Below are 25,362 nucleotides of genomic sequence, written 5' to 3' on the forward strand. Positions count from 1 at the left end.
CTATGAATTATTGACGGTTTTTATCTCTTTCCTGCTCTCATTTACTGACAGGAAAGTGTTTTATGGCTGTAATACCTTATCAGTGAGGGTTATGCTATAGTCTGATTCAGTCCGACCCGGTCCTGACCCGGACAGAAACTGTCACTTGAATACCTGATGTTTAACGCTTTCAGGCAGATAGACGTGTGTACATACACACGTCTATCTCATCATGTCACATGTTACCTCGGTTGTCCTTTAACCACAATATTAGTTATACAGTCATCGCTGATGATCTATTCGAGAAAAAAAAAGTGGGAAAGGAGGTATCCGCTACTGATTGGGATAAAGTTCAGTCCTGAGTTCCTCTTTAAGGTCCTGAGCCCACGAACGCAGTTGTATCCGCTTCTGTCTGCTTTTCTGCATCTGTAATGATGTGTAACTGAAAAGTGGACACAACTGCATCAGTGGGTTCTGGCCCTTACTGATTGTCCTGTATCAAAGCATTCTGCCACAGCCATAGGGCTTGATTCACAAAGCGGTGCTAACAGTTAGCACGCTGGTGAAAAGCCCTTTAGCATGCCTAAACTCAGTTTAGGCATGATAAGTTTAGGTGTGATAAGTTTAGGTGTGATAAGTTTAGGCATGATAAGTTTAGGTGTGATAAGTTTAGGCATGCTAAGTTTAAGCGCCAACTGCGTTAGCACCGCAGTGCACAGCTGATCAAAAGTTTTACGCTAGCAAAGACTGGTGCACTTTGTATAAAGTTTAATGGCGCTGCTTTGCGTGTGGGACTTTGCAAGCGATCTAAACTTATCTAAACTTAGCATGCCTAAACTTATCACACCTAAACTTATCACACCTAAACTTATCACGCCTAAACTGGCTTTTCACCAGCATGGTGCAATGGTTATCATGCCTAAAGTCTTTTAGGCATGCTAACTGGGTTAGCACCGCTTTGTGAATCGAGCCCATAGTGTCCATAGTAAATATAAAGTGAGAGATCTCAGTTCTTGCACGCTATGGGCTCGATTCACAAAGCGGTGCTAACCCAGTTAGAGACTTTAGGCGTGATAACCATTGCACCACGCTGGTGAAAAGCCAGTTTAGGCGTGATAAGTTTAGGTGTGATAAGTTTAGGTGTGATAAGTTTAGGTGTGATAAGTTTAGATAAGTTTAGATCGCTTGCAAAGTCTCGCACGCAAAGCAGCGCCATTAAACTCTATGCAAAGTGCACCAGACTTTGCTAGCGTAAAACTTTTGATCAGCTGTGCACTGCGGTGCGAACCCAGTTGGTTCTTAAACTTATCATGCCTAAACTTATCACACCTAAACTTATCATGCCTAAACTTATCACACCTAAACTTATCATGCCTAAACTTCTCACACCTAAACTTATCATGCCTAAACTTATCACACCTAAACTTATCATGCCTAAACCTATCACACCTAAACTTATCATGCCTAAACCTATCACACCTAAACTTATCACACCTAAACTTATCATGCCTAAACTGAGTTTAGGCATGATAAAGGGCTTTTCACCAGCGTGCTAACTGTTAGCACCGCTTTGTGAATCAGGCCCAATGTGTAGTACAGTACACATTGGAGTTGGGTGATTGCTGCTATCCTATTGCAGATGCTGTCTCTCAGACAATAACACAGATGTTGTCACTTAATCTTTGCACCCTAATAGATTATGTATTGAGCGGTGACGGCATACACCCCTGCAGGTGGGATTACAGCCGCGCAGGTGGTCCCCGGAGAACGCGCTCTGCCTGCAGGACACTCGCTGCCGTCCTGTCATAATCCTTCTCTCCAGACATTTAACCCGTTTCCAGCCCCATAAGTAAATGCCTTCATAGCCCTCTATTACATAGCTGCAGAAATGTGGAGGCTGCCATAGCTGAAGTCCCTGGGAAAAAAAATGCTAGTTTTCCCTGTGCTTATTCAGTGCCTCTAATATGAGAAGCGCCTTTTGTTTATAAAGTAGCATTGTATACTATACGGAGGAGTATGATAAATACAGGGCCGGTTCTAGTAACAATGATGCCCTCTGGCAAAATTAAAGGGAATCTGAGGTGAGGGATATAGAGGCTGCCATATTTATTTCCTTGTAAACCATGACAGTTGCCTGGCAGCCTTGTTGATCTTCGGGCATAAGTAATGTCTGAGTAAAAAATCTGGAACATGCATACTGCTAATCCAATAAAACCCGAGTCAGGCCTGGAAAGAGCGGTTTGTAAGCGATTTCATGAGCGATTGCTGTCGATTTTGGTAGCGTTTTTAAAAAGTGTCGGCTTTTTGCCAGCGATTGTGTAGCGATTTGCGTTTTTAATTCCGATTGGTCCTTTCAATTAATTTTAACTTTTTTACAGTGTGCAGTAATATAAAAATGCCAGCAAAATTGCTCTATGTAGGTTTTGACGAGCGATTATGCCAGCGTCTATATACTTTACATTTCAGAAACGCTAACGCAAAAAATGCTGCATGTCCTGCGTTAGTGGTTTTGGTAATCGCAATCGCTCCAGTGAAATTTGGCCCATCCATTAACATTAGCTGAGCGTTTAGGGAAATTGCTAGCAGTTTGAATCGCTCCCTAAACGCTCACAAAATCGTTCTAGTGGGTTTGAGCCCTTAGAGTACCTGATCTGCTGCGTGCTTGTTCAGGGTCTATGGCTAAAAGTATTAGAGACACGTGATAAGGAGGACAGCCAGGCAACTGGTATTGTTTAAAACAAAATACGGTACTTATCCGTTAGCCGGGCGCATCCGGCAGGTGGCGCTAATTACTATTCCCCCTCCAGGCCGACATGGATAGTAGGGAAAGATGTAACTCTGGTGGAGTTTTGTCGCCACCTAGAGGATGCGCCCGGCTAACGGATAAGTACCCAAAATACATATGGCAGCCTCCATATCCCTCTCACCTCGGGTCCCCTTTAACCGGTGCCCCCAACAGCCAATTTCCCCAACATGGCCCTTGAGCTGCCTGCTGGGCCCTACAGATCATCCACAGCATACCTGTTCTCCCCGGGCCCCTGCAGAGTCTTTGGTAGAGTATCATCTCATCTGTCTATTGGCTGCATTCTAGTTCCAGGTGTCTCTCCACGGGCTGCCAGTTTGTTCCAAATGTGCCTCCACGGGCTGCAAGTTTGTTCCAGGTGTGAATCCACTGGCTGCATGCTAGTTGCAGGTATGACTATCGGCTTCATACTTATTCCAGGTGTGACTGGCTGCATGCTTGTTCCAGGTGTGACTATCAACTGCATGCTAGCTCCAGGAGTGACTATCGTCAGCATGGTAGATCCAGGTGTGACTATTGTCTACATTCTAGTTCCAGGTGTGACTATTGTCTACATTCTAGTTCCAGGTGTGACTATACTCAGAATGCTAGTTCCAGGTTTGACTCTACTAGCTGCATGCTTGTTCCAGGTAAGTGACTCAGGCTCTACTGAAGTCCGAGGATCAGCATGACAGCTGGCCAGATGGCCTTTCTAAATATTCTTTTCCACAGACAGTTGATAGGCAGTGAAATGCCTCTCAAACACTAACAACTGCTTGCTGCTGCCTGGTAACTGCTTGTTGAGCACACAGGCCTCTTTTCCACGGGCAGTTGAACTGTGTGCTCAGCAAGCAGTTGCTAGGCAGCGGTGAGCAGTTGCCAGGCAGCGGTGAGCAGTTGCCAGGCAGCGGTGAGCAGTTGCCAGGCAGCGGTGAGCAGTTGCCAGGCAGCGGTGAGCAGTTGCCAGGCTGCGGTGAGCAGTTGCCAGGCAGCAGTGAGCAGTTATCAGGCAGCAGTGAGCAGTTGTGAGGGTTTGAGAGGCATTTCACTGCCTATCAACTGTTCGTGGAAAAGACACCTAAGGTAAGCATTGGAGGCCCCCAAATATCTCCAATAGAGATGGTCAGTGAGATACAAATAATTACAACCTTGCATGCAAGTTTAAGGCCTCTTTTCCATGGACTGTTGATAGGCAGTGAAATGCTTCTCAAACTCTCATGACTGCTCACTGCTGCCTGGTAACTGCTTGCTGAGCACACAGGCTTCTTTTCCACGGGCAGTTGAACTGTGTGCTCAGCAAGCAGTTGCCAGGCAGCAGTAAGCAGTTGCCAGGCAGCAGTAAGCAGTTGCCAGGCAGCAGTAAGCAGTTGCCAGGCAGCAGTTATCAGGCAGCAGTGAGCAGTTGTGAGGGTTTGAGAGGCATTTCACTGCCTATCAACTGTTCATGGAAAAGACACCTAAGGTAAGCATTGGAGGCCTCCAAATATCTCCAATAGAGATGGTCAGGGAGATACAAATAATTACAACCTTGCATGCAAGTTTAAGGCCTCTTTTCCATGGACAGTTGATAGGCAGTGAAATGCTTCTCAAACTCTCACGACTGCTCACTGCTGCCTGGTAACTGCTTGCTGAGCACACAGCTCAACAGTCCGTGGAAAAGAGGCCTAAAAGAAGGCAAATTGTATTCAGGTGGAACTGGTCCAATCAAATGCACTCCCTGCCTGTTTTGATTGTCCCAGTCCCACGCTGCGTATAATTTGCATTATATTTGCTTCTCATGGTCCATCTCTGATCACCCCTCTCCGGCAGCTGTAGAGTTACCTGTGAACGGCACAGCAGCTGGCGATGTCTCTGTAACGTCTCTGCTGTCTGCTACCTGCTCATCTGTCGCGTTCCATCAGCATCAGAGGCAGCCCCGGGCAGCAGACAATTTGTATGCATTTTTCTGGAGAAAGGTGACACAAAGAGTAAAAAACACGAACATCAAAAGGAGGAGGAGGAGGGGGGCAGAGCACGCCACAGAAAAAAAATGAACTCCCTCTGGCGGAAACGTTTAAAGAAGTGACTGAGAGGTGAAGAGAGTCTGCGTGTGTCATCAGCGCGCTCCAGAACTGTAGCTTAGCCCTCTGACGGTACTTCCCAATAATACTGGACTCTTATTTCTATTCTGTACAGAAGGGAGACGGGTTAGTACATCTGCCACGCTTTTATCGCTGTCCTGTCAACCGTTAGGCCACGTTCACAGTGGTTCGTTGGTACGGACGCTTCGCTTACCGCACTGCAATTTACAACCTATGCGACTTGCACAGTGCAATGGAAGCGTTGCGGTATAAGGGGATGAGGTACGGTAAAACACTGCATGATATGCATACGACCGCATAATTTTTAGCCCCCAGGGCGCCTCGATAGCACATTCAAAATGCATGCTAACAATGTGGCTCATTACTGAAAAGAAAACCCATTCTCGTAATGCAGCAATGTTTCACTAGAAAATAATTGTAATGGAGCAATGTTTCACCAGAAGATAATCGTAATGTAGCAATGTTTCACCAGAAAATAATCGTAATGCAGCAATGTTTCACCAGAAAATAATTGTAATGCAGCAATGTTTTACCAGAAGATAATCGTAACGCAACAATGTTTCACAAGAAAATAATCATAATGCAGCAATGTTTCACCAGACAATAATCGTGATGCAGCAATGTTTCACCAGAAAATAATCGCAATGTGAGCAGCGTTACACCAGAAAATAATTGTAATGCAGCAATGTTTTACCAGAAGATAATCGTAACGCAACAATGTTTCATAAGAAAATAATCATAATGCAGCAATGTTTCACCAGACAATAATCGTGATGCAGCAATGTTTCACCAGAAAATAATCGCAATGTGAGCAGCGTTACACCAGAAAATAATCGTAATGCAGCAATGTTTCACCAGAAGATAATTGTAATGCAACAATATTTCACTAGAAAATAATCGTAATGCAGCAATGTTTCACCAGAAATAATCATATTGCAACAATGTTTCACCAGAAATAATCATATTGCAACAATGTTTCACCAGAAAATAATCATACTGCAGCAATGTTTCAACGGACAATAATCTTAATGCAGCAATGTTTCCCCAGACAATAATCATAACGCAACAATGTTTCACCAGAAAATAATCGTAACACAGCGTAATGTAACCTGTAAAAAAAAGCATTTACTCACCTGGCTGAAGTCTCCTCTCCCGGGGCGCAGTTCACCGATGATCTGCCTGCAGCCAGGCAAAAGTCCCGCGCTGACAGGCAGAGAGCAGGGCTACGGGAAGATGGAGCCCGAAGCCCTGTACTAGAGACATAAATAGTCTCAAGTGCAGGGCTTCGGACGCCATTTTCCCGTAGCCCAGCCCTGACTGCCGGAAGGCTGAGGTGAGTTGTGGGCGTCTACTAGACGCCGTAGCCAGTTTACCATGGTAGTCCCACATTTTGGCAGGGGGTGCAGTGTTCTCCCCAGAATATCTTTCCAGCCGGGAGACATGAAAAAGTAGCCGGGTGGCAAGAAAAAGTAGTCGGGTGGGGTGAGATGATAGAACGCAGGGCCGGTGCTTCCCTGCACAACTCTGCTTACAGCATAGGAGGAGGTGAGTCGATGACAGCCGAGTGCTTACCATAACTAGCCGGGTGGAGCACCTGGCTAAAAGAGCCTGGGGAGATCAATGGGGGTTGGCACGGTCCCTGCTCCCCGCGGCAGTGCCCCCCCCTGTTTTTCTTGAAAGATAAGGGCAGAGGAGTGGGTATAATGGCTGTTCCTATAGCTATCAGAAACCAGGACAAAAAAAAAAAAGCTGCATGGATCCAGTGACAGTGAAGCATACTTTTCATTGACTGTATGTTTTGCTTTACAGATTCTCTAAGTGTACCGGAGATGAATAGGCCAAAAGGATTTACACTTACCTGTAGTCAGTCTGCTGCCCCAATGCTCACTCGGCCTCCTCCAATGTGCCACTTTCAGCCCTGTAAAGTCCACAACTCAGCTGAGTTGCAGGCAACTGCTCATTCGCGCTCCTTGCACACCACCCCAACACACTCCCATGAGCGCTGTGCAGCCCATCGAGGATATAACTGCACGTGCCCAGATCACTCCTGGCTATGAGATGGGAGTGCAGTCAGGCAGGGTGCTTTGCAGGGATTGCACATGCGCAGTAGTCTGCATTTGAAACCCAGCCGGATCGCTGACTTCACAACAGCACAATGGAGGGGATCGGAAAGACACGGAGGGAGCAGAAGGACTACAGGGGGCTAGAAGAAGCCTAAAGTAAGGGCCTGTTTCCACTTGTGTGGTGCGAATTAGTCGTGGAAAATGCAAAAACTATTTTGCACGCGGATGCGAATTTTACCGCAAATTTGCCGGCGTTTTTGCATATGTAAGTATGCGAATTTAACCATGTCAGTGCCTGTGTGCTTTTACATTGATTTTATGCGAAAACGCCCGCGAATTAGCGGTAAAATTCGCATACAAAAACGCATGCAAACTTCCTATTAAATACATTGTATGCGAATCACACACTGCCTTGCCTTGCGGTGTGCGAATTCTGATTTTTCCTGCACACAAAACCGCACAGGATTTCTGACAAGTGGAAGCAGGCCCATCCATTTGTATTGGTTATGCGAATCTGCATGCAGATTTGCACAAGTGGAAATGGGCCCTTAGTGAAAATCCTTTTGACCCCTTCTACTCAGGTTTACTTGGCCTGGTTCACACTTGCGTTGAAGTGGCAAATAGACCCGTAAAAATGGATCTGATCACCGGTCGATCAGATCCATTTTCACTCTATTTCCGTTCCGCTGCTTCTGTTCCGTTTCCCCACATCCCCTCCAGACTCCCAAAGTGTATTTTTCTATTTAGAACAGTTTGTTTCTTCACTGGTGTAAAGAAAGGTTCAGTTTTCTCATTGCCCCCCAATGGAGCACTTCAGCTTCCGTTTCTGTTCTGCTGGGCTCAGCAGACTACTAGACTACTCCTCACGGTTTAGGGCCCCTAAAATGCCAGGGCAGTATAGGAACCCCACAAGTGACCCCATTTTAGAAAGAAGACACCCCAAGGTATTCCGTTAGGAGTAAGGTGAGTTCATAGAAGATTTTATTTATTAAAAAAAGATTTTAGTTAGCGGCATTTTCCGCTAACTAAAATCTTCTATGAACTCACCATACTCCTAATGGAATACCTTTGGGTGTCTTCTTTCTAAAATGGGGTCATTTGTGGGGTTCCTATACTGCCCTGGCATTTTAGGGGCCCTAAACCGTGAGGAGTAGTCTTGAAACCAAATGTCGCAAAATGACCTGTGAAATCCTAAAGGTACTCATTGGACTTTGGGCCCCTTAGCGCACTTAGGGTGCAAAAAAGTGCCACACATGTGGTACCGCTGTGCTCAGGAGAAGTAGTATTAAGTGTTTTGTGGTGTATTTTTACACATACCCATGCTGGGTGGGAGAAATATCTCTGTAAATGACAATTTTTTGATTTTTTGTTTTTTACACACAATTGTCCAATCTACAGAGAGATTTCTCCCACCCAGCATGGGTATGTGTAAAAATACACCCCAAAACACATTATACTACTTCTCCTGAGCACGGCGATACCACATGTGTGACACTTTTTTGCAGCCTAGGTGCGTTAAGGGGCCCAACATCCAACATCCTATTCACAGGTCATTTTGAGGCATTTGTTTTCTCAGCGGTCCGAAAAAACTGGTGCAGCGGGAAACTTGCGGTCCATTCAGCAGATCGAGGGGAATGGATACGTTTGAACAGACGGTTGTGAACGGATCCATAGGTTAACATTGGATCCGTTCCCATCCATTCCCTTCCGATCTGTGAACGGACCTTTTTTTATCTCTGTGAACCGGGCCTAAGACGCCGAAAGACAACACTTTTATTTGGTTGTTGGCTTTTTAGAGATGAGCTCTTCAAACAAGAAAAATTTGGAGGGAGCATCAGGAAATAACCGTCTGCCAAAACCCCGCGTTCAACAAAACCGCTGCTGTGACATAATTCAGATGCGATGTGGTCACATGAGGAAGACAATGGCCGGAGCGGCGGGACAGGGAAAATATGACTTTGTGTTGATCTATCGCTGTAATATTATTATTCGGCTCCCAAATAATACAGAGCACTGTCTGCTTTGTTGTGTTTCCCTCCCCTCACAGAGGAGAGGCAAGGCGGGGTGTCGGGGCGAGGAGTGAAGAGTCAGCGGGGGGCGCTGTTCCGCTAGCCGCAGAGATACAAGGTCCCTTGGCAGCGCACACGATAGTAAAACACTGAAAAGAACATTCCAAGACAATTCAATAAAACGAAAAAAAACCCTGCCGATCGCACTGGGAAAATGCAATTCAATGGGCCTGATTTATTATTATTTAGTATTTATATAGCGCCAACATCTTCCGCTGTACAGAGAATATTGCCACTAATTGTCCCTCAGAGGGGCTCACAGTCTAATCCCTACCACAGTCATATGTCTATGTATGTATCGTGTACTGTACGTATTGTAGCCTAGGGCCAATTTTCAGGGAAGCCAATTAACTTACCTGTATGTTTTCGGGATGTGGGAAGAAACCGGAGTACCCGGAGGAAACCCACGCAGAGACAGGGAGAACATACATTCTCTGTGCAGATAGTGCCCTGGATGGGATTCCAACCAGGGACCCAGCGCTGCAAGGTGAGTGTGCTAACCACACACGTGAGATAAAAATCTTTACAAACAAACCATCAACATTGGATCGGCAGGTAATCCTTAAAGGGAACCTGAAGCGAGGAAAATTATTTAAAATAAATACATGATGTAGCTGCAAATGAATATTACATACTAACTTCACCATCAGTTCCTCTCAGAAGCTCACCATTTTCTTCTTACAGTGATTCCTTCCAATTCTGACAATATTTTGTCGGAACTGAAATATACCAGTTGCTGTCAGTTATATATCATCAGATGTCAGTTACAACTGAATGTGCAAGGTAATGTCCATGTTTCCCTATGGCTCAAGTGGGTGATATTACAGTTTAACCGTGTGCTGACCAGGAAGCTGTTATGGGGTAATGGCCATTTTTAAAATGGAGGACAAAGAAATCCATTGATCCCAGAGGACAAATAATAATAATAATAATCCGGACATTTGTATAGCGCTTTTCTCCTATCGGACTCAAAGCGCTCAAGAGCTGCAAATGGGAGGCAGGAGAGGAGAAAGAGATTGAGTAGAAGACTACATAGAAGGTAAGTATGACCTGTGTATGGTCATTTTGACTTTTTATTTTCAGTTCAGGTTCTCTTTAAGAAAATGTTCTGTAATGACCTCAAAAGATAAGTCTCTCAATCTGTCAAATTCATTCTGGTGGATTTTTCCTGATGACAATCGTCCTTTCCACAAGGTGTGTATGAGATTGTCAGATATTTCTTAAAGTGAACCTTAAGCCAGAAAAAAAAAATGAGTTTTACTCACCTGGGGCTTCTACCAGCCCCCTGCAGCAGTCTTGTGCCCTCGCAGCCACTCACTAATCCTCTGGTCCCCCGCTGCCAGCTAGTTTCGTTTTTGCCGACAGGCTCGGCCCATCAGGACTGGCCACGCGTAGCTTTTTCCGCATTCCTGACTAATTAGCGCTATTGCGGACCGCAATGTGTACAAAAATACGCGTTGCCGCATATCTATGCGTACGTAATGCGGCAACATGTATTTTTGTACGCGTTGCGGCCCGCAGTAGCGCTAATTACAGTCGGGAATGCGGAAAAAGCTACGCGTGGCCAGTCCTGCCGGGACTGTCGGCAAAAATGAAACTAGCTGGCAGCGGGGGACCAGAGGATTAGTGAGTGGCTGCGAGGGCACAGGACTGCTGCAGGGGGCTGGTAGAAGCCCCAGGTGAGTAAAACTCATTTTTTTTTTCTGGCTTAAGTGTCTCTTTAAAGAACAACTATAGCGAGAGGAATATGGAGGCTGAAATATTTTTTTTCCTTTTAAACAATACCAGTTGCCTGGCTGTCTGGCTGATCCTCTGCCTCTAATCCTTTTAGCCGTAGCCCCTGAACAAGCATGCAGCAGATCAGGTGTTTCTGACATTATTGTCAGATCTGACAAGATTATCTACATGCTGGTTTCTGGTGTTATTCAGACACTGCTGCAGCCGAATAGATCAGGACTGCCAGGCAACTGGTATTGTTTAACAGGAAACAACTATTGCAGTCTCCATATCCCCTTTACTTAAAGGGAACCTAAACTGAGAAAGATATGGATTTTTCCTTTTAAAATAATACCAGTTACCTGACTCTCCTGCTGATCCTCTGCCTCTAATACTTTTAGCCACAGCCCCTGAACAAGCATGCAGATCAGGTGCTCTGACTGAAGACAGACTGGATTAGCTGCATGCTTGTTTCAGGTGTGTGATTCAGCCACTACTGCAGCCAAAGAGATCAGCAGGACTGCCAGGCAACTAGTATTGTTTAACAGGAAACATCCATATCCTTCTCAGTTAAGGTTCCCTTTAAGTTGTTGAGGGAACAGCGCAATTGTGAAGAAGGAGGAAGTAAATGGACTATAAAAGCATTTCTTGGGTCTTTTGCATGAACTGATCGCTAGCTTGTGTACCGCAGCGGATGCAATCGGGGCGGGCTCAGCCGCTCCCTTGAAGATGTCATGCTGAAATCGGACGGGAATCGGTCTGCAGTATATGAGCAGCAACGATGAAGAGACAAATTTATCTCGAATCAGATTCGATTAGAAATAAATCTGTCTCTTTGTCAAATCTGCCAATAATCTTCTGAGGTATGAGCCCTTTCAGGCCTTGTTCACATCATAAATCGCAATCGCTGACGCCAGAGTTTTGCGATTTTGTGCACAATCTTTTTTTAGTGCCTTCCGGCGCTTACCTGCGCATTAGTGATTTTTTTTTTTGGTAAAGCGCGTTTCTAAGCACTTTAGTACAGCGATTTGTTTTTTCACTTCCTGGCGTCAGTCAGGAAGTGAACTCTTTGACCAGGGAAATAATAAATACAATGCATTTATTCATGAAAGCGCTGGGGAAATCACTATACGATTTAAGATTTCCCTATACCTTCCATTATAGGCAAATTGCCCCAAAAATGGTGCAGGCAACGATTTGGTGAGCGGATCGGAATTGAACCGCTCAGATGTGAACGTTCTCATAGGGAATCATTGCACAAGCACTTTTAGAAAAAACCTAAAAGCGCCCTTAGGGCTCGTTTACACTGCAGGCGTTTTTGGTTTTTTTTGCCCAGCCAACGCTTGTGCAATGAATGTCTCTGAAAAGGTTCATATCAGCGCAGGTCGTGCGCTGTCCGTTCGGTAAAGCGCTGTGTGGAGCATTTTTGGGGCGATTCCGCCTCAATGGAAAGTATAGGAGAAACGCAAAACGCTCACAAAATCGCTTTGTGTAGCGATTGCGGTCGCGTTTTTAAGAATAAATACATTGTAGTAGTGACTGGATAGTGTAATGGTTAAGGGCTCTGCCTCTGACACAGGAGATCTGGGTTCGAATCTCGGCTCTGCCTGTTCAGTAAGCCAGCACCTATTCAGTAGGAGATCTTGGGCAAGTCTCCCTAACACTGCTACTGCCTATAGAGCGCGTCCTAGTGGCTGCAGCTCTGGCGATTTGAGTCCGCCAGGAGAAAAGCGCGATATAAATGTTCTGTGTTTGTTTGTTTTGTTTGTATTTATTGTTTTCTGGGCCAAAGATTTCACTTCCTGACTTGCGTCAAAGAGTGAATTACAAAACCGCTCGGGAAAAAACGCTAAGCACAAAAACGGATCGCCCACCCAAGCGCCGGGAATCGGAAAGAAAGTCGCCTCAAAAGTCCAACGTGGACGGACACCCGAGCCGAACACAATGTGAACAAGGCCTTAAGGTGGCCATACACTGGTCGATTTGCCATCAGATTCGACCAACAGACAGATCCCTATCTGATCGAATCTGATCAGAGAGGGATCGTATGGCTGCCTTTACTGCAAACAAATTGTGAACCGATTTCAGCCTGAAACCAATCACAATCTGTTGTGGTGGTGGTGCTGCTGCCGCCGCTCCCCCCGCCCGCATACATTACCTGCTCCGCCGGCGCGACTCCCGGGTCTCTCTCCGCTCTTCTTCTCCGTCTCCGCTCTGGTCTCCAGGTCCGGCATGCTTCACTTCTTCCTGCCCGGCAGGAAGTTTAAACAGTAGAGCGCCCTCTATTGTTTAAACTTCCTGCCGGGCAGGAATAAGTGAAGGCATGCCGGAGACCAGAGCAGAGACGAGCGGGGGCAGTCGCGCCGGCGGAGCAGGTAATGTATGCGGCTCTATTGCGTCGTCGTCGGGCACTCGAACGCCGCTAGCGATGCGCTCTTTACCTGCGGGCGATCGACGGGATCGGACGAAATGAATCGAAATTCGGTGTGTAGCGCGAACGATTGGCAGCAGATTCGATCCCAGTGATCGAATCTGCTGTCGAAACGGCGGTAAATCGGGCCAGTGTATGGCCAGCTTTACAATACAATCTGATAATGCTGAGGGCTCTTTCACATCAGAGCTTGCGTTGGAGAACGCTCAAAGCATACGTTTTGTTGTATGCCTTTTACTGCGTTTTGATATGCGTTGCACTGCAGTGAGTGTGCGTTTTTAATCCGTTTTCAATGCGTTACTGCACATAGAAAAACGCAGGTAATTTTTTTTTCTTTTAGTTGTCAACTTTCTACATTGTTCCTCTGTTGCATTCTGGGACTGATTGCCTGCGTTAACGGATTAAAAACGCACATAGTGTGCGTTTTACATTGACTAACATTGTAACGCATAAAGCTAGCGTTGGCCAAAAAACTGCGCCTGGGTGCAGTGGAACGCAACGCACAAAAAGGCTGCGTTATATGTGAAAGCTAAAATGAAAGTCTATGGACTTTCATTTCACCTTGGGTAACGCAAACTTTATCCTTTGCGTTGAAACGCAGAAAATATGCCCTAATGTGAAAGAGCCCTGACAGGTAAGCTTATCAGTTAGCAGCTAAATGAGGTAAAAAAAAACTTGAGCTTTAACCCTTTCAGTACCTTGAAAAACAGTCAGATGGTTTTAGCTGTTAATGTTATTCTGTGTTTAATGCTTTTGACCAGGCATGGGCAAACTTGGCCCTCCAGCTGTTAAGGAACTACAAGTCCCACAATGCACTGCAGGAGTCTTACAGCCACAGTCATGACTCATAAAGGCAAATGCATTGTGGGACTTGTAGTTCCTTAACAGCTGGAGGGCCAAGTTTGCCTGTGCCTGCTTTAGACCATAGATGAAATTTGAGTATAATACCACTTTAACACACACATTACCACACTAAGGCTAGGTTCACTGAAGTGGGCAACGCCAAGGATCATGAAATCGGCTTTGCACGTTATCCACACATTGCGTCGCACGCAGTCAATGAAAAATATGCGTCCCTGTTTACGTGGGTGTCTTGCGGTAACCCCCTGAGCATTCTGGGGGACCAGAGATCTTATCAACTGGCTTTAGAACTCTCAGTAAATGAGCATTCCGCTGAGATCAACTGCTAGTACTAAAGATGTTATTGCCTGTGATCAATTTCAGAAAGTAATTCAGGGTGAGGAAAGATTTTACAATGGCCAAACACACTGTTTCAATAATTTATAAATTAATATTGTAAAAACAAAATAAGCAATTTTATTCATTATGTTATTTTGAAAACAGTTCTTTCTTTAGCCTACAGCTATGTCCTGTATATTCAGTTACGTGCAACACGACTCATTTTTTTCTCTTTACTTTACGGATTTGGCAGGGCAGTTGGAAGCCCCTTGGTGATGGACCCCAACAGCATATGCCGTAAAACCAAGCGACTGGCCGGCAAGCAGGCCGAACTGTGCCAGACGGAGCCGGAGATCGTCCACGAGGTGGCCAAGGGCGCCAAGATGGGGGTGCGGGAGTGTCAGTACCAGTTCAGGTCACGGCGGTGGAACTGCACCAGTCAGAACAAGTACTTTGGAAAGATCCTGCAGCAAGGTAAGCAGCGGCGGGTGTCCTCTCCGCCCACCCAGAGGTGTCAGCCAGGGGGATTAGGAGCAGAGCCGGGCTGCAGGTTCACGGTGCTAATTAACGGCACAAAGACATAACTCAGCAATATTTATAAAGGAGTTCAGGGGAGCCCCGGGCGAGAATAATTCACACCGTTTCTGAAGCGCTTGGTGTTCTCTGTTTATATGATTATCGTAATTAAGAGATGGAACAGCGGGTGATGACACAAGATCTCTGCTGGAGCGGAGCCATCCACACGGGGCCGCCACCTGGTGACTCATATTTATAGGTATGCGCCAAACACTGCCAAAATCTAACTGGTAAAAACCGTAGGTGCACTTATGTTACAGATTCCCCCTCCTCCTCTCCTCCCCTGGAGAGATCTGATGACCTCCTGGCTCTCTGTTGCCGTGTTTCAGTTTAAGCACGGATGTAGTACAGTGCTGTCTGCTGGTCTGACAACTTCCCCTGGAGGAGTGATCATTAACCCCCTTGGCAGTACGCAGTTTCTCAGGCTGCGTCCGCTGGGAGTTTTTTTTGTCAAAACATTTTTTTTCAAACGCTTTAGCTAGAAAATTTTGCTAGCTAAGCGTATGTACAAAGTTGCTCCAGTCCCCCCCCCATGCCCGCTGATCGCCGCTGGCTATACGTACCTGCCACGATCCCACAAAAAGTGCAGTTTCCCGATCGGCTTCAGGCATTGCTATAGGGAAATCGGCATTGGGATAGGGAAATCGCTAAGCAATTGAAAAAGCGTTTTCCCAAGTGCTTTTAATGAATAAATATATTGTATTTATTTATTTCTGGGGCAAAGAGTCCACTTCCTGACTGACGTGATCAAACTTTTTCAGTAAGTGGTAAAAAAAAAAAAAAAACACTAGACAAAAGTGCTTATAAAAAAGTGTTTTTCTAAGCGAAAATCGCTCTGAAAGAGTTTAGAAAAGCGCTTTCAAAATTGCTCAATAAATCACTCAGCACTTGCGATAACGCTGGTGATTTACAATGTGAACAAGGCCTTAAAGGACGACTTAAAGAGACACTGAAGCGAAAAAAAATATATGATATAGTGAATTGGTTGTGTACTATGAATAATTACTAGAAGATTAGCAGCAAAGAAAATATTCTCATACTTTTATTTTCAGGTATATAGTGTTTTTTCTAACATTGCATCATTCTATAATATGTGCAGATTACACAACACTCAGCATTCAAAATGAGTCTTTCAGAGCAGTCTGTGAAGTAATGACCTCTCCTCTAGCAGAGGAAAAGTAGATAGTTATCTTACAGTTGAGATAATGAAAGTCAGATAACAGCCCTCTCCATGACTAACTTAGGGTGCGTACAGACATGCGACTAAAGTCGTTTAAAACGATCGTTACCGACGGCATTGCCCGACGATCGTTCGTAAAAAGTGCACGAACGATCATTAAAACGACCGACCAACGAGATATGTCGTTGGTAAAGAACGATCCATTCTGCCAGATCTTTTCCAACCACCATCGTTCAAAAAGTAATGTCTGTACAACGATCGGTTGTTGATCGTTCGTTCTCAAAGCTTTGCACATGCTCAAACAGTTCTTTTTGACACTTGTGTTTGAAATCAGTTTATACATCATGTTGCGCACGCAACGCTCGTTCCAAGATCTTTCGTACACGAACGATGTTCAAAGTAGCCTTTCTTCAAACGATCATCGGCCGATACCTCCTCTAACATCGTTCGTCGTTCAGAACGAACGATCGTTATCGTATGTCTGTATGTACCCTTAGTCGGAGAGCTTAATGGCTTGTTTGCATAGAGATAACAACTGGAGTTTCTCAACTCTTCCTGTACTGGAAACAATTACACTGATGTATCTGATCTTAATGTTTTATTTCTTAGCTGTACTACACATACAAATCATAATATCATCATTTTTTTTCTGCTTCAGTGTCTCTTTAAGTGAATACAATATGGAAGCTGCCATATTTATGTCCTGCTAAAGAATACCAGTTACCCAGCAGCCCTGCTGATCTATTCGGCTGCAATAGCGTCTGAATCACACCAGAAACAAGCATGTGACAGATCTGACAATAATGCCAGCAGTACCTGATATGCTGCATGCTTGTTCAGGGTCTATGGCTTCATTAAATAACGCTAAAATTGCACACCAGGAATCTCGCCTGTGGCCTTTGGCTTCGGGCACAGCTTTGGCTCCAGCTGCCGCCTCAGCTTCCGCAACATTGTTAAAACTATTCCTTTGGTGGCATAGATAGTGCTTCCCGCTGGGTTCCCCATTTCTTACAAATTAGTGGTCACGACCAAATTCCCACTAACAGGTCGCAGACGTTGCTCTATGAGGTGTCCTGGTGGGTCATCTCAACTAGACTAGCTCCAAATATTATTTAAGTGTAACTGTCGGACATAAAATCAAAAATCAATTCTTTATTTTTATGTGGCAAACAAGTAATAAGGATGCTAATCAGGCAATTCAAAAGTTAAAATCTCTATTACTTTTCTTGTTTATAATTGATCATTCCCCAGTTTACCTGACTCTTATTTGGTACGTTGCCGCACAAAGGAAGTTGCAGGGCATGCTGGGTTGTCCTTTTTTGCTTCTGCTTCTGTACATTAGTTAAGTCTGAGGGAAAATGAAGAAGCAAAAAAAAAAAAAAGGACAACCCAGCATGCCCTGCAACTTCCTTTTTCCTTTTTGCGGCAACGTACCAAATAAGAGTCAGGCAAACTGGGGAATGATCATTTATAAACAAAAAAAGTAATGGAGATTTTAACTTTTGGATTGCCTGGTTAGCATCCGTATTACTTGTTTACCAGATAAAAATAAAGAATTGATTTTTTATTTTATGCCCGACAGTTACACTTTAACATGTTTGTGCATTAGTGTATTGCAGTGTATTGCTTCAGGCGGAAAAAAGTCTAGAACCAGCCCTGACTGTAGCAGGTATAATACTCTGCTTTGCTGAGCTACCGTCCTTAAGGGGCCCATACACCTAACGATTTTCCCGCCGAAATACGGCCGTTTCGATCACAGTGATTCGAAACGGCCGTGAAATAGCCGTGCACACCGCTGACAGAACGATGGATTTCCGTCCGAAATCCATCGTTCCCGTCGATCCATCCATGCGGAAGATTTTTCTCGGTCGCCAGCAGGTCGGGAATGCGTTCGAATGGCCGACGACCGACGCAATACAGCGGGTATACATTACCTGCTCCGCCGGCGCGAGTCCCCTGGTCCACCGCTGGCTTCTCCGCCTGGTCCCGGCATCTTCTCCGCATCAGCTTCCGCATCCCGGCATCCGGTATAACTTCCTGTGTCACTGCAGTGACAGCGGAAGTACAAATAGAGGGCGCTCTATTTGAACTTCCGCTGTCACTGGAGTGACAGAAAATTATACGCGGATGCCAACCGGGAGCCGATGCGGAGAAGATGCTGGGACCAGGCAGAGAAGACAGCGGTGGACCAGGGGACTCGCGCCAGCGGAGCAGGTAATGTATGCAGGAGGGGGGGGGGGCGGCAGCAGCGGCAGCTCCACAGATTGTGATCGGTTTCAGGCTGAAATCGATTCACAATCTGTTTGCAGTAAAGGTGGCCATACGATCCCTCTCTGATCAGATTCAATCAGAGAGGGATCTATCTTTAGGTCGAATCTGATGGCAAATCGACCAGTGTATGGCCACCTTTAGGGATGCTCAGAGAGATGCAAATCAGTCCAAGTTCATACAGGGTTAGGCAAATTTTCAAAGGAAATGTATGCAGCTTGAAAATGAACCAATCGAATGCTACCAAGGTGGAACTGGTGCATATTTCTCTCACTTCAGGATCCCTTTAAAGGTGAGGATGGTGGTTGTCTTGCCTCGAGCACCAAAAAGGCCAGTAATGGCTCTAATGATCATGTTTCCCTTCTTTTTCCTTTGTGGGATAAGGTAGGAAGTGAAGACAGCCAATCAGAGTCTTTCAAATCTATCACCTGATCACATGCTTCTCCATGAGTTCAGCTACACACGATCATCTCTGGTACTCGGCACCATCTGTTTGCTCGAGTGTTCTGCCCAGTCCACGGTAAACAAAACCCTCAGCTCATCTCTGGGACATTTGAGATGTTCTTGAGTTTGTCGTTGAAGGGGCCGAAGTTATTTTAACCAGCCTGTCTCTCTCTCCCCTGCAGGCAGGAATCAGATTATTGCTCCATTTTACATAAGTCCTCAGCTTTACTGCTTAGACATGTTCCCCCCGTGTTGTAATGAAGTAATTACGAATGCTCCGAGACAATGTGTGGGTTTAATAAAGTCAAAGAATGTTTTCTTGTCTGCCGCGTGATTTACTGTGCTCCCCCGAGGACGTGCTACTGGTGCGCCGCTCCACTCCTGTGGCTTCCATCTTTTCCCCTGTCCCACACCACATCCCAGCATTCCCTGGCAGCTATTTATCGTGGCTCCCCGGGACTGTCTAAAGGCTCTAAGTGGCATTTAGCCACCATTTACACATCAGAAACACTCATCTAGGATTTACGGTTGTCTATCGCGTAAACTTACTTCATCTTTAAATGATTGACTTTTGAACTTGGAGGAATTAAGAGCAACCTAAAAAGGTGAAATCCAGTGCTTAAAGGCTTCTGAGGAACTTATTTTAGAACAGACCACCCTGATCTTAGATTGTGGACATTTTGCTAGACCTGTACATATAGAACTGTGCAAAGTAGGGGTGACAATTTAGTTGTAAATTGAGGCTTTGAAAAAATATTGTAGTGAATAGTTTTATGAGTTACCCACCAAAAAACCTAAATCAATTCCCAAGACCTGAGAAAGTTCGACACCAAAATGTTAGTAGCAGATGATTCTTAAAGTCCTGTAAGTGAGGTGGAGCCTCCAGACGGTTGATGAGGCTAAGTTCTGGAGAATTTGGAGGCCAACAATGATTGCGCAGACCAGGCCTCCTTCTTCCATTGTCTCATGATCCAGTTTTGATGATCATGTGCCCATTGTAGATGTTTTGGTTGTGAACAGAGGTCAGCAGGAAAACCTATAAGCAGCAAGCATCTATGTCATGATCAAAATTAGGTTTTGAGCAATTTGATTTGCAATAGTTCTTCTACGCGATCGGCCTACATAGGCTAGTGTTTGCTCCACATACATCAATGGGCCGTGTTCGACGATGTCCTTTTTGCTTGCTCACTGGTTGACCTTCCTTGGACCACTCACTCTTGATAGGTGCAGAATACTCTTGATAGGTGCAGAATACCCAGATAGTTCCTAGTGACCCAGAGGCTGTATGCATGTTGGTACTCCAGATCAGGTGTTTCTGTGCAGGACCGCCTTCAGGACCGCCTTCAGGACATCACAGGGGGGACTGTTGTAAAGGGCCCAGGTGAATCTGGGGCCCAGCAAACAGTGCCACACATAGGCTGCCCATTTATGTGATGAGAGGTGCTGGGAGGCTCATCCTAGAGTTACCTTAGTCAGTTAGTGACAATCCAGCTGGGTTGCAGGGCACTGTGCACTATTCCGGGCCATGCGGGTCCTCCATAGTGCTCCCATAGCTGGGAGCCTTCTGTGCAAGCGCAATTACAATCTTAACGATTTAAGCACACTCAGAATGCTCCCAGCCATGTGAGAGCGTGAAAAGCTGACACATGGACTTTAGTGTGCTCAGGTCTTTAAAGATTTGCCATGTGGGGGCAGAGGGGAGTGAGGGGGACCCAGTAGGTTTGCCCCATATGGGGCCCACAAATGTCTGATGGCGGCCCTGTTTCTGTGGCTACACTTGTTAGGGGTGTGAAGATTATGATGACCACACCTATTTTATGACCCTTGTGAGATGGGCCTTCAGGTGGTGAGGGTCACCAAAGGGAGCTGGGGAAGGGGTGTGACCATTGGGGGCGCCATCAAAGTTTGGGAGGCCTCATGAATTGTAGTTACGTCACTGATGGTAAAGTTGCCATTTTACCGTTACTACCGCTGGGAAGCACTGCCATTTAACCCTTATGCATACCTCCCAACTTTTTTAAATGAGAAAGCGGGACACTTAAGCCACACCTCTGATCTGCCCCCTGTCACACCCCTAGTCAGGCATACCATAAAGAATTCATAAGAAAAATATGTTGTTTTATAATTCAAACCACACTGGTCCTTTCTATCCTGGTTCATTTTCCTTCATATTAACATTTTAAAATTTGTAATATATCAATTTAAAGGATGGGAATAAAGTTTACAGTCAATCAAACACATTTTTAGTAGAACAATCTATATATATTTACATAGAAAGAGGGACAAATCCTGAAAGAGGGACAAATGAGGAGGAAAGAGGGACAGGGCTCCCAAAGAGGGACTGTCCTTCCAAAAAAGGGAAGGTTGGGAGCTATGCTTATGCTAGGTCCTCACAATGAGATATTCTGGCAGATATAGTGCCAGAGTGATTTATTTCCCAAATCTCCAATCTGATTTCCGATCGATTTCCCATAGAAGTGCATGGGAAATCGACTTAAAATCAGATCGGCCATGTTGTAAATAATCGATCTGGCAGTAAATCTGCCAGAAAATCGAATCGTGTGTACCAGGCATAAGCCCCACAAGCGTTACCGGGTTATCGTGTGGGTTGTTATGGTAACGTGCTGAACCTTAAAGAGGAGCTGTCAGCCATACTATCTCAGAAAAAACTTACATAATATAACATATGTATTGCACTGTCCACGGTTTGATTTTAGTGAATTTTCTACAATAAAAAAAGAGAGAATCCTTCTTAGCATTTTCCATTTTAAGTGTGGCTATTTTGAAGCCAATCCTGATGTCATTTCCTCCCTTACTCCCCTCTGCCTGATTGTGTATGCATTGCCCGCCCTCCACTATAGAAAGTGCATTGTGTCAGCATGAGAAATATTGGCCAATCAGAAAAGAACAGAGGTGTGGGAGGGGAAAACAGGAGGGAAAGAGGCTTCAGACAATCAGGCTGCATTAGTTACATCTGAGGGGGAAGTAGAGTAGCAAAAATGGACAACCCAGCATGCCCTGCAACTTCCTTTTTGCGTACCAAATTTTGTGTGTACCAAATAGTCGGGTAAACTGGGGAATGATCATTTATCAACAAGAAAAGTATTATCGATTTTAACTTTTGGATTGCCTGGTTAGCATCCTTATTACCAGATAAAAATAAAGAATTGATTTTATGCCCGACAGTTACTCTTTAAGTAAGTTATATATAGTACTTCTTTAATAAGAGCCTAAGTGTATTATTATTGTTATAGTATACAGTAGAGTGCCTTATTAATAAGAGGCCTGCGTCCGTGAAGTGGGCCATTCTATCCTGGCACCGGTGTTTTGTATGTAGCGGCTCTTCACCATGGCACTTAAGTGGTTTAATAGCTGTGTAATCGGGGGACTCCGCCGGCTCCCATGCCACCACTTCCTCTGCCGCTCCCGGCACTGCAATAACGGAGGATATTTTTAGCTGCTAAATGAATTGGCAAAGGTAGCATTTGATTTGGATGACTTGGCAGAGGTCAGCTGTCTGGGGGAATCTTCCCATAAGCAGAGAGACAGGAGAGATCGCTGTGATGAGATGGGTGGAGGAGACGCGAGCTTCCGGCCCGCTGCAGGTAAATTACCCAGTAATACGGGGTCTTAGGGTGCCTATTAAAAGCGCTGGGACAGCACAGAAATAGCACGCTCGCTCTTACACAACCTGCAGAGGAAGGCGGAAGCAATCATGGAAATGGACTTCAGTCAAGTAGATCCTGTAGTGAGAGGGATAGGGATAGGGCTGTCATATTAAAGTGGACCTGAACTCAGAACTTCCTCTCTGCTCTAAACGATAAGCAACAGCATAATAACCTTTAAAGAAAAACATGTATTTGTTACAGATGATACAATTCGTGCAATAATACTTCATTGTGTCTACTTTCATGGAAGCAGACGTAGGGTTAGCATCCTGTGTTTACAAATGAGCTGCTCTGTCCTGGCAAAGGATATTCCTGAGCTGACACAGCTGAAGAGATCAAATTACAGTTGTGATTAGCCACAGAGGAGGGGGAATTAGACAGGTTAAACTCTCTAAATACATACAGAGTGCATTTCTCTCTGTTTTCCTTCTGTTCTCTGCAAGAGTTCAGGTCTACTTTGCTGTTGCCGGGCTGTCCTGCTGATCTTTCTGGCTGCAGTGTTGGCTCAGTCACAGCCTAGCCAGGAACAAGCATGTAGTTAGTGGTCACTCTCAGAGCACCTGGTCTGCAGTAGTGTAGGGACCACCATAGCAGCTGCTACAAGGCCCGCAGCCAAGGGGGGATCGGTTATCTTGGCCTGCGATAAGAGGGGCCACAGCAAGCGTCATGGACGGGGAGGGGCTATCTATATTTGAGGGGATAACTCTTGCTACCTATACTGCAGGGGCTAATCTAGCTATCTATACTTGGGAGGGTAACCAATTCTTGGGGAGCTAATTTGGCTACCTATACTTCAGGGGCTAATCTGGCTATCTATACTGGGGGGGGGGGGGGGGGGGGGCTTATATGGCTATCTATACTTGGGGGATACCTATATTTGGGGCCTAATCTGGCTACCTACAGTATACTGCAATTTTTCCTCCCGACTGCCACACCTTACTGCACCTCCTCCCACAGCAAACATCACCTTCACAACAGGCTGAGTCACACTCAGGCGAGTCACACACTGAGTCACCCCTATGCCACGTTTGCAATTTGCATAAATCGCAAGCAAGCTTCATGCAGAATTTTGGGGGTGAATACAATGTGATTCTGGTTCGGCTTATTACTGTGTAAACTTTTCAAAGTGTGTGTGTATGTGTGGTGGTGGTTGCGGTGGTGGGGGGGGGGGAGGGATTCAATTACCTTCTGGTCATAGTGCCCTTATCTTATCAGAAATATGAAGTTTTCTGTTATTTGCATGCTGAAATAAGCATGTTACTGTAGCTAAGTAAAAAAAAAAAAAAACTTCCCACAATCCTGCTGGCACTACACAGTTCCTGCAGTTAGGCAAAGGTACCCAGAGCACGTAAAATGAAGAAAAAAGGGGCGGGGGGATATATAGGGACTTTTTGTTAAGAGGGCCAGGCTGAGGCAAAGTCAAGAGAGGCTCCAGCCACAGGTTGCAGTGTAGGAGGGGCGCATAGCTCACTCAGCTATCATTCCCCTATTGTGTTTGGAGCAGAGAGGAATAAGAAAATGGGATACATGGCAGTGACTGCAAGCCAGATCACTAGAAATTAAGGTGTGTGCGGGGAGTTGAGGGCCCTGGTGCTCCTCTCAGTTTAATAGCAATCAGTGTGTGACGGCTGGTGATGGAGGGGTGCACTTTGGTGTCTCAGCCATGGGTGCTGGAGGACCTTGTCCCGGCTCTGGGGGAGGGGGTGGTACATATATTTTGGGGCACTAACTATTCTTTAAGTTCTAGATGTAAAATGTATATACTGTCAATATGAATCACCTCATTCAATTTGGGGTTAAGTTGGGCAGAAATGGGTAAAGCTGCCCCCTTTGCAGAGTGTGCTGCCATTGTCTCTCCCGCAAGTAACTCCCCATGTCCCCCATGGAAGGTATTCTCCTGTGAGTGGGGAGTTTGATGGACATGCAGAGGGAGTCTGTTAAGTGAGCATGATGTGTGTGGAATGTCCCTGACGCCTTGCTCGGTGTCTGACTCCTCAGTTTGCCTGGGGCAGCTGCTGAAGGATCCTTCAACGACTTGTGGACCTTTCAGAGACTCTTCAGCGCACGAAAGACAAACATGGTGGGAGCTGAAGGCTGTCCGGACCGCCGGCAGCTGAGCCGAGACTTGCTCGGAGCGCTCCTGGAATACAGCGAGGGGTTCCACGAGGACAGAGCTGACTGAGGCTTCAGATGACAAAGCTGACAACCTATCAAGAGAGTTTCCCCCCCAAAAAAAATTCCTTCTAAAAACTTTGACAAATCTGTCTTTTGTCCTTTCTGTACCTTCTACAATGGCCATCAATAAATGAGTGGGTTGCCTCAGCACATTTCAGCCAAGCTTTGCAACCGTGGCAGTAGTAATATTAGCGTTTTGAGTACAGACTGCCTATAAACTTCCCACCATGCTGCCAGAGTGATTAGCTGCACATAACAAGAGCTGTTTTTGTCATTTTGAACACCTGCACTAATCCATTCACTAGCAGGAAAACGTGACACTTCTGTCTAATTATTTCTGTTACACACACTGTAGGTTGGCTGTGTTTTACATGCACCTAAAAAGTTTGGAATAAAATGTACTTCTAGTATATATTAAACAAAAGAATCCTGAGTAATCCAACTATATGTACTTTATATTATAGTGGAAAAAAATAATTAAGCCCATGGTGGGCTAGATTGCCTCCTCCATATACTTCTAATGCTGCTCGTTGTCTCGCTGCTCGAGACGCCCCCCTTTTTTTTCCTGAGTCGAACTCATGACCTCATGCTTCAAAGGCAGAGGCATTACCTGTGTACTTCCCATTCCCTGTCCCTGGTCCTCGACCCCTGCGTCGAATACTTTTCCAGAACTTGTCTCGAGCGGTGCCAAGTAATTCAGAACTGCACAGGCTAAACACGCAGCTAGCACTTTGATGTCCGATCGGCGCCG

General features: G+C 45.5%; 1 protein-coding gene across 6 annotated transcripts in view; it reads left to right on the top strand.

Moving 5' to 3' along the window:
• The window catches only part of WNT6 (Wnt family member 6), a 155,169-nt gene that overhangs the window by 104,297 nt on the left and 25,510 nt on the right, over positions 1–25,362 (top strand). For 3 of the 6 annotated variants that reach the window (XM_068245987.1, XM_068245989.1, XM_068245988.1), the window contains one exon: positions 14,554–14,774. In XM_068245987.1, coding sequence (XP_068102088.1) covers positions 14,554–14,774 — 221 coding nt within the window. Of the gene's footprint in view, positions 1–3,796; positions 3,845–4,147; positions 4,224–14,553; positions 14,775–25,362 lie in introns of those variants that run through there. The other 3 variants (XM_068245992.1, XM_068245990.1, XM_068245991.1) reach the window with 3 other exon arrangements.

This window comes from Hyperolius riggenbachi, chromosome 7 (genome assembly GCF_040937935.1).
Source record: "Hyperolius riggenbachi isolate aHypRig1 chromosome 7, aHypRig1.pri, whole genome shotgun sequence".
Lineage (NCBI taxonomy): Eukaryota > Metazoa > Chordata > Amphibia > Anura > Hyperoliidae > Hyperolius > Hyperolius riggenbachi.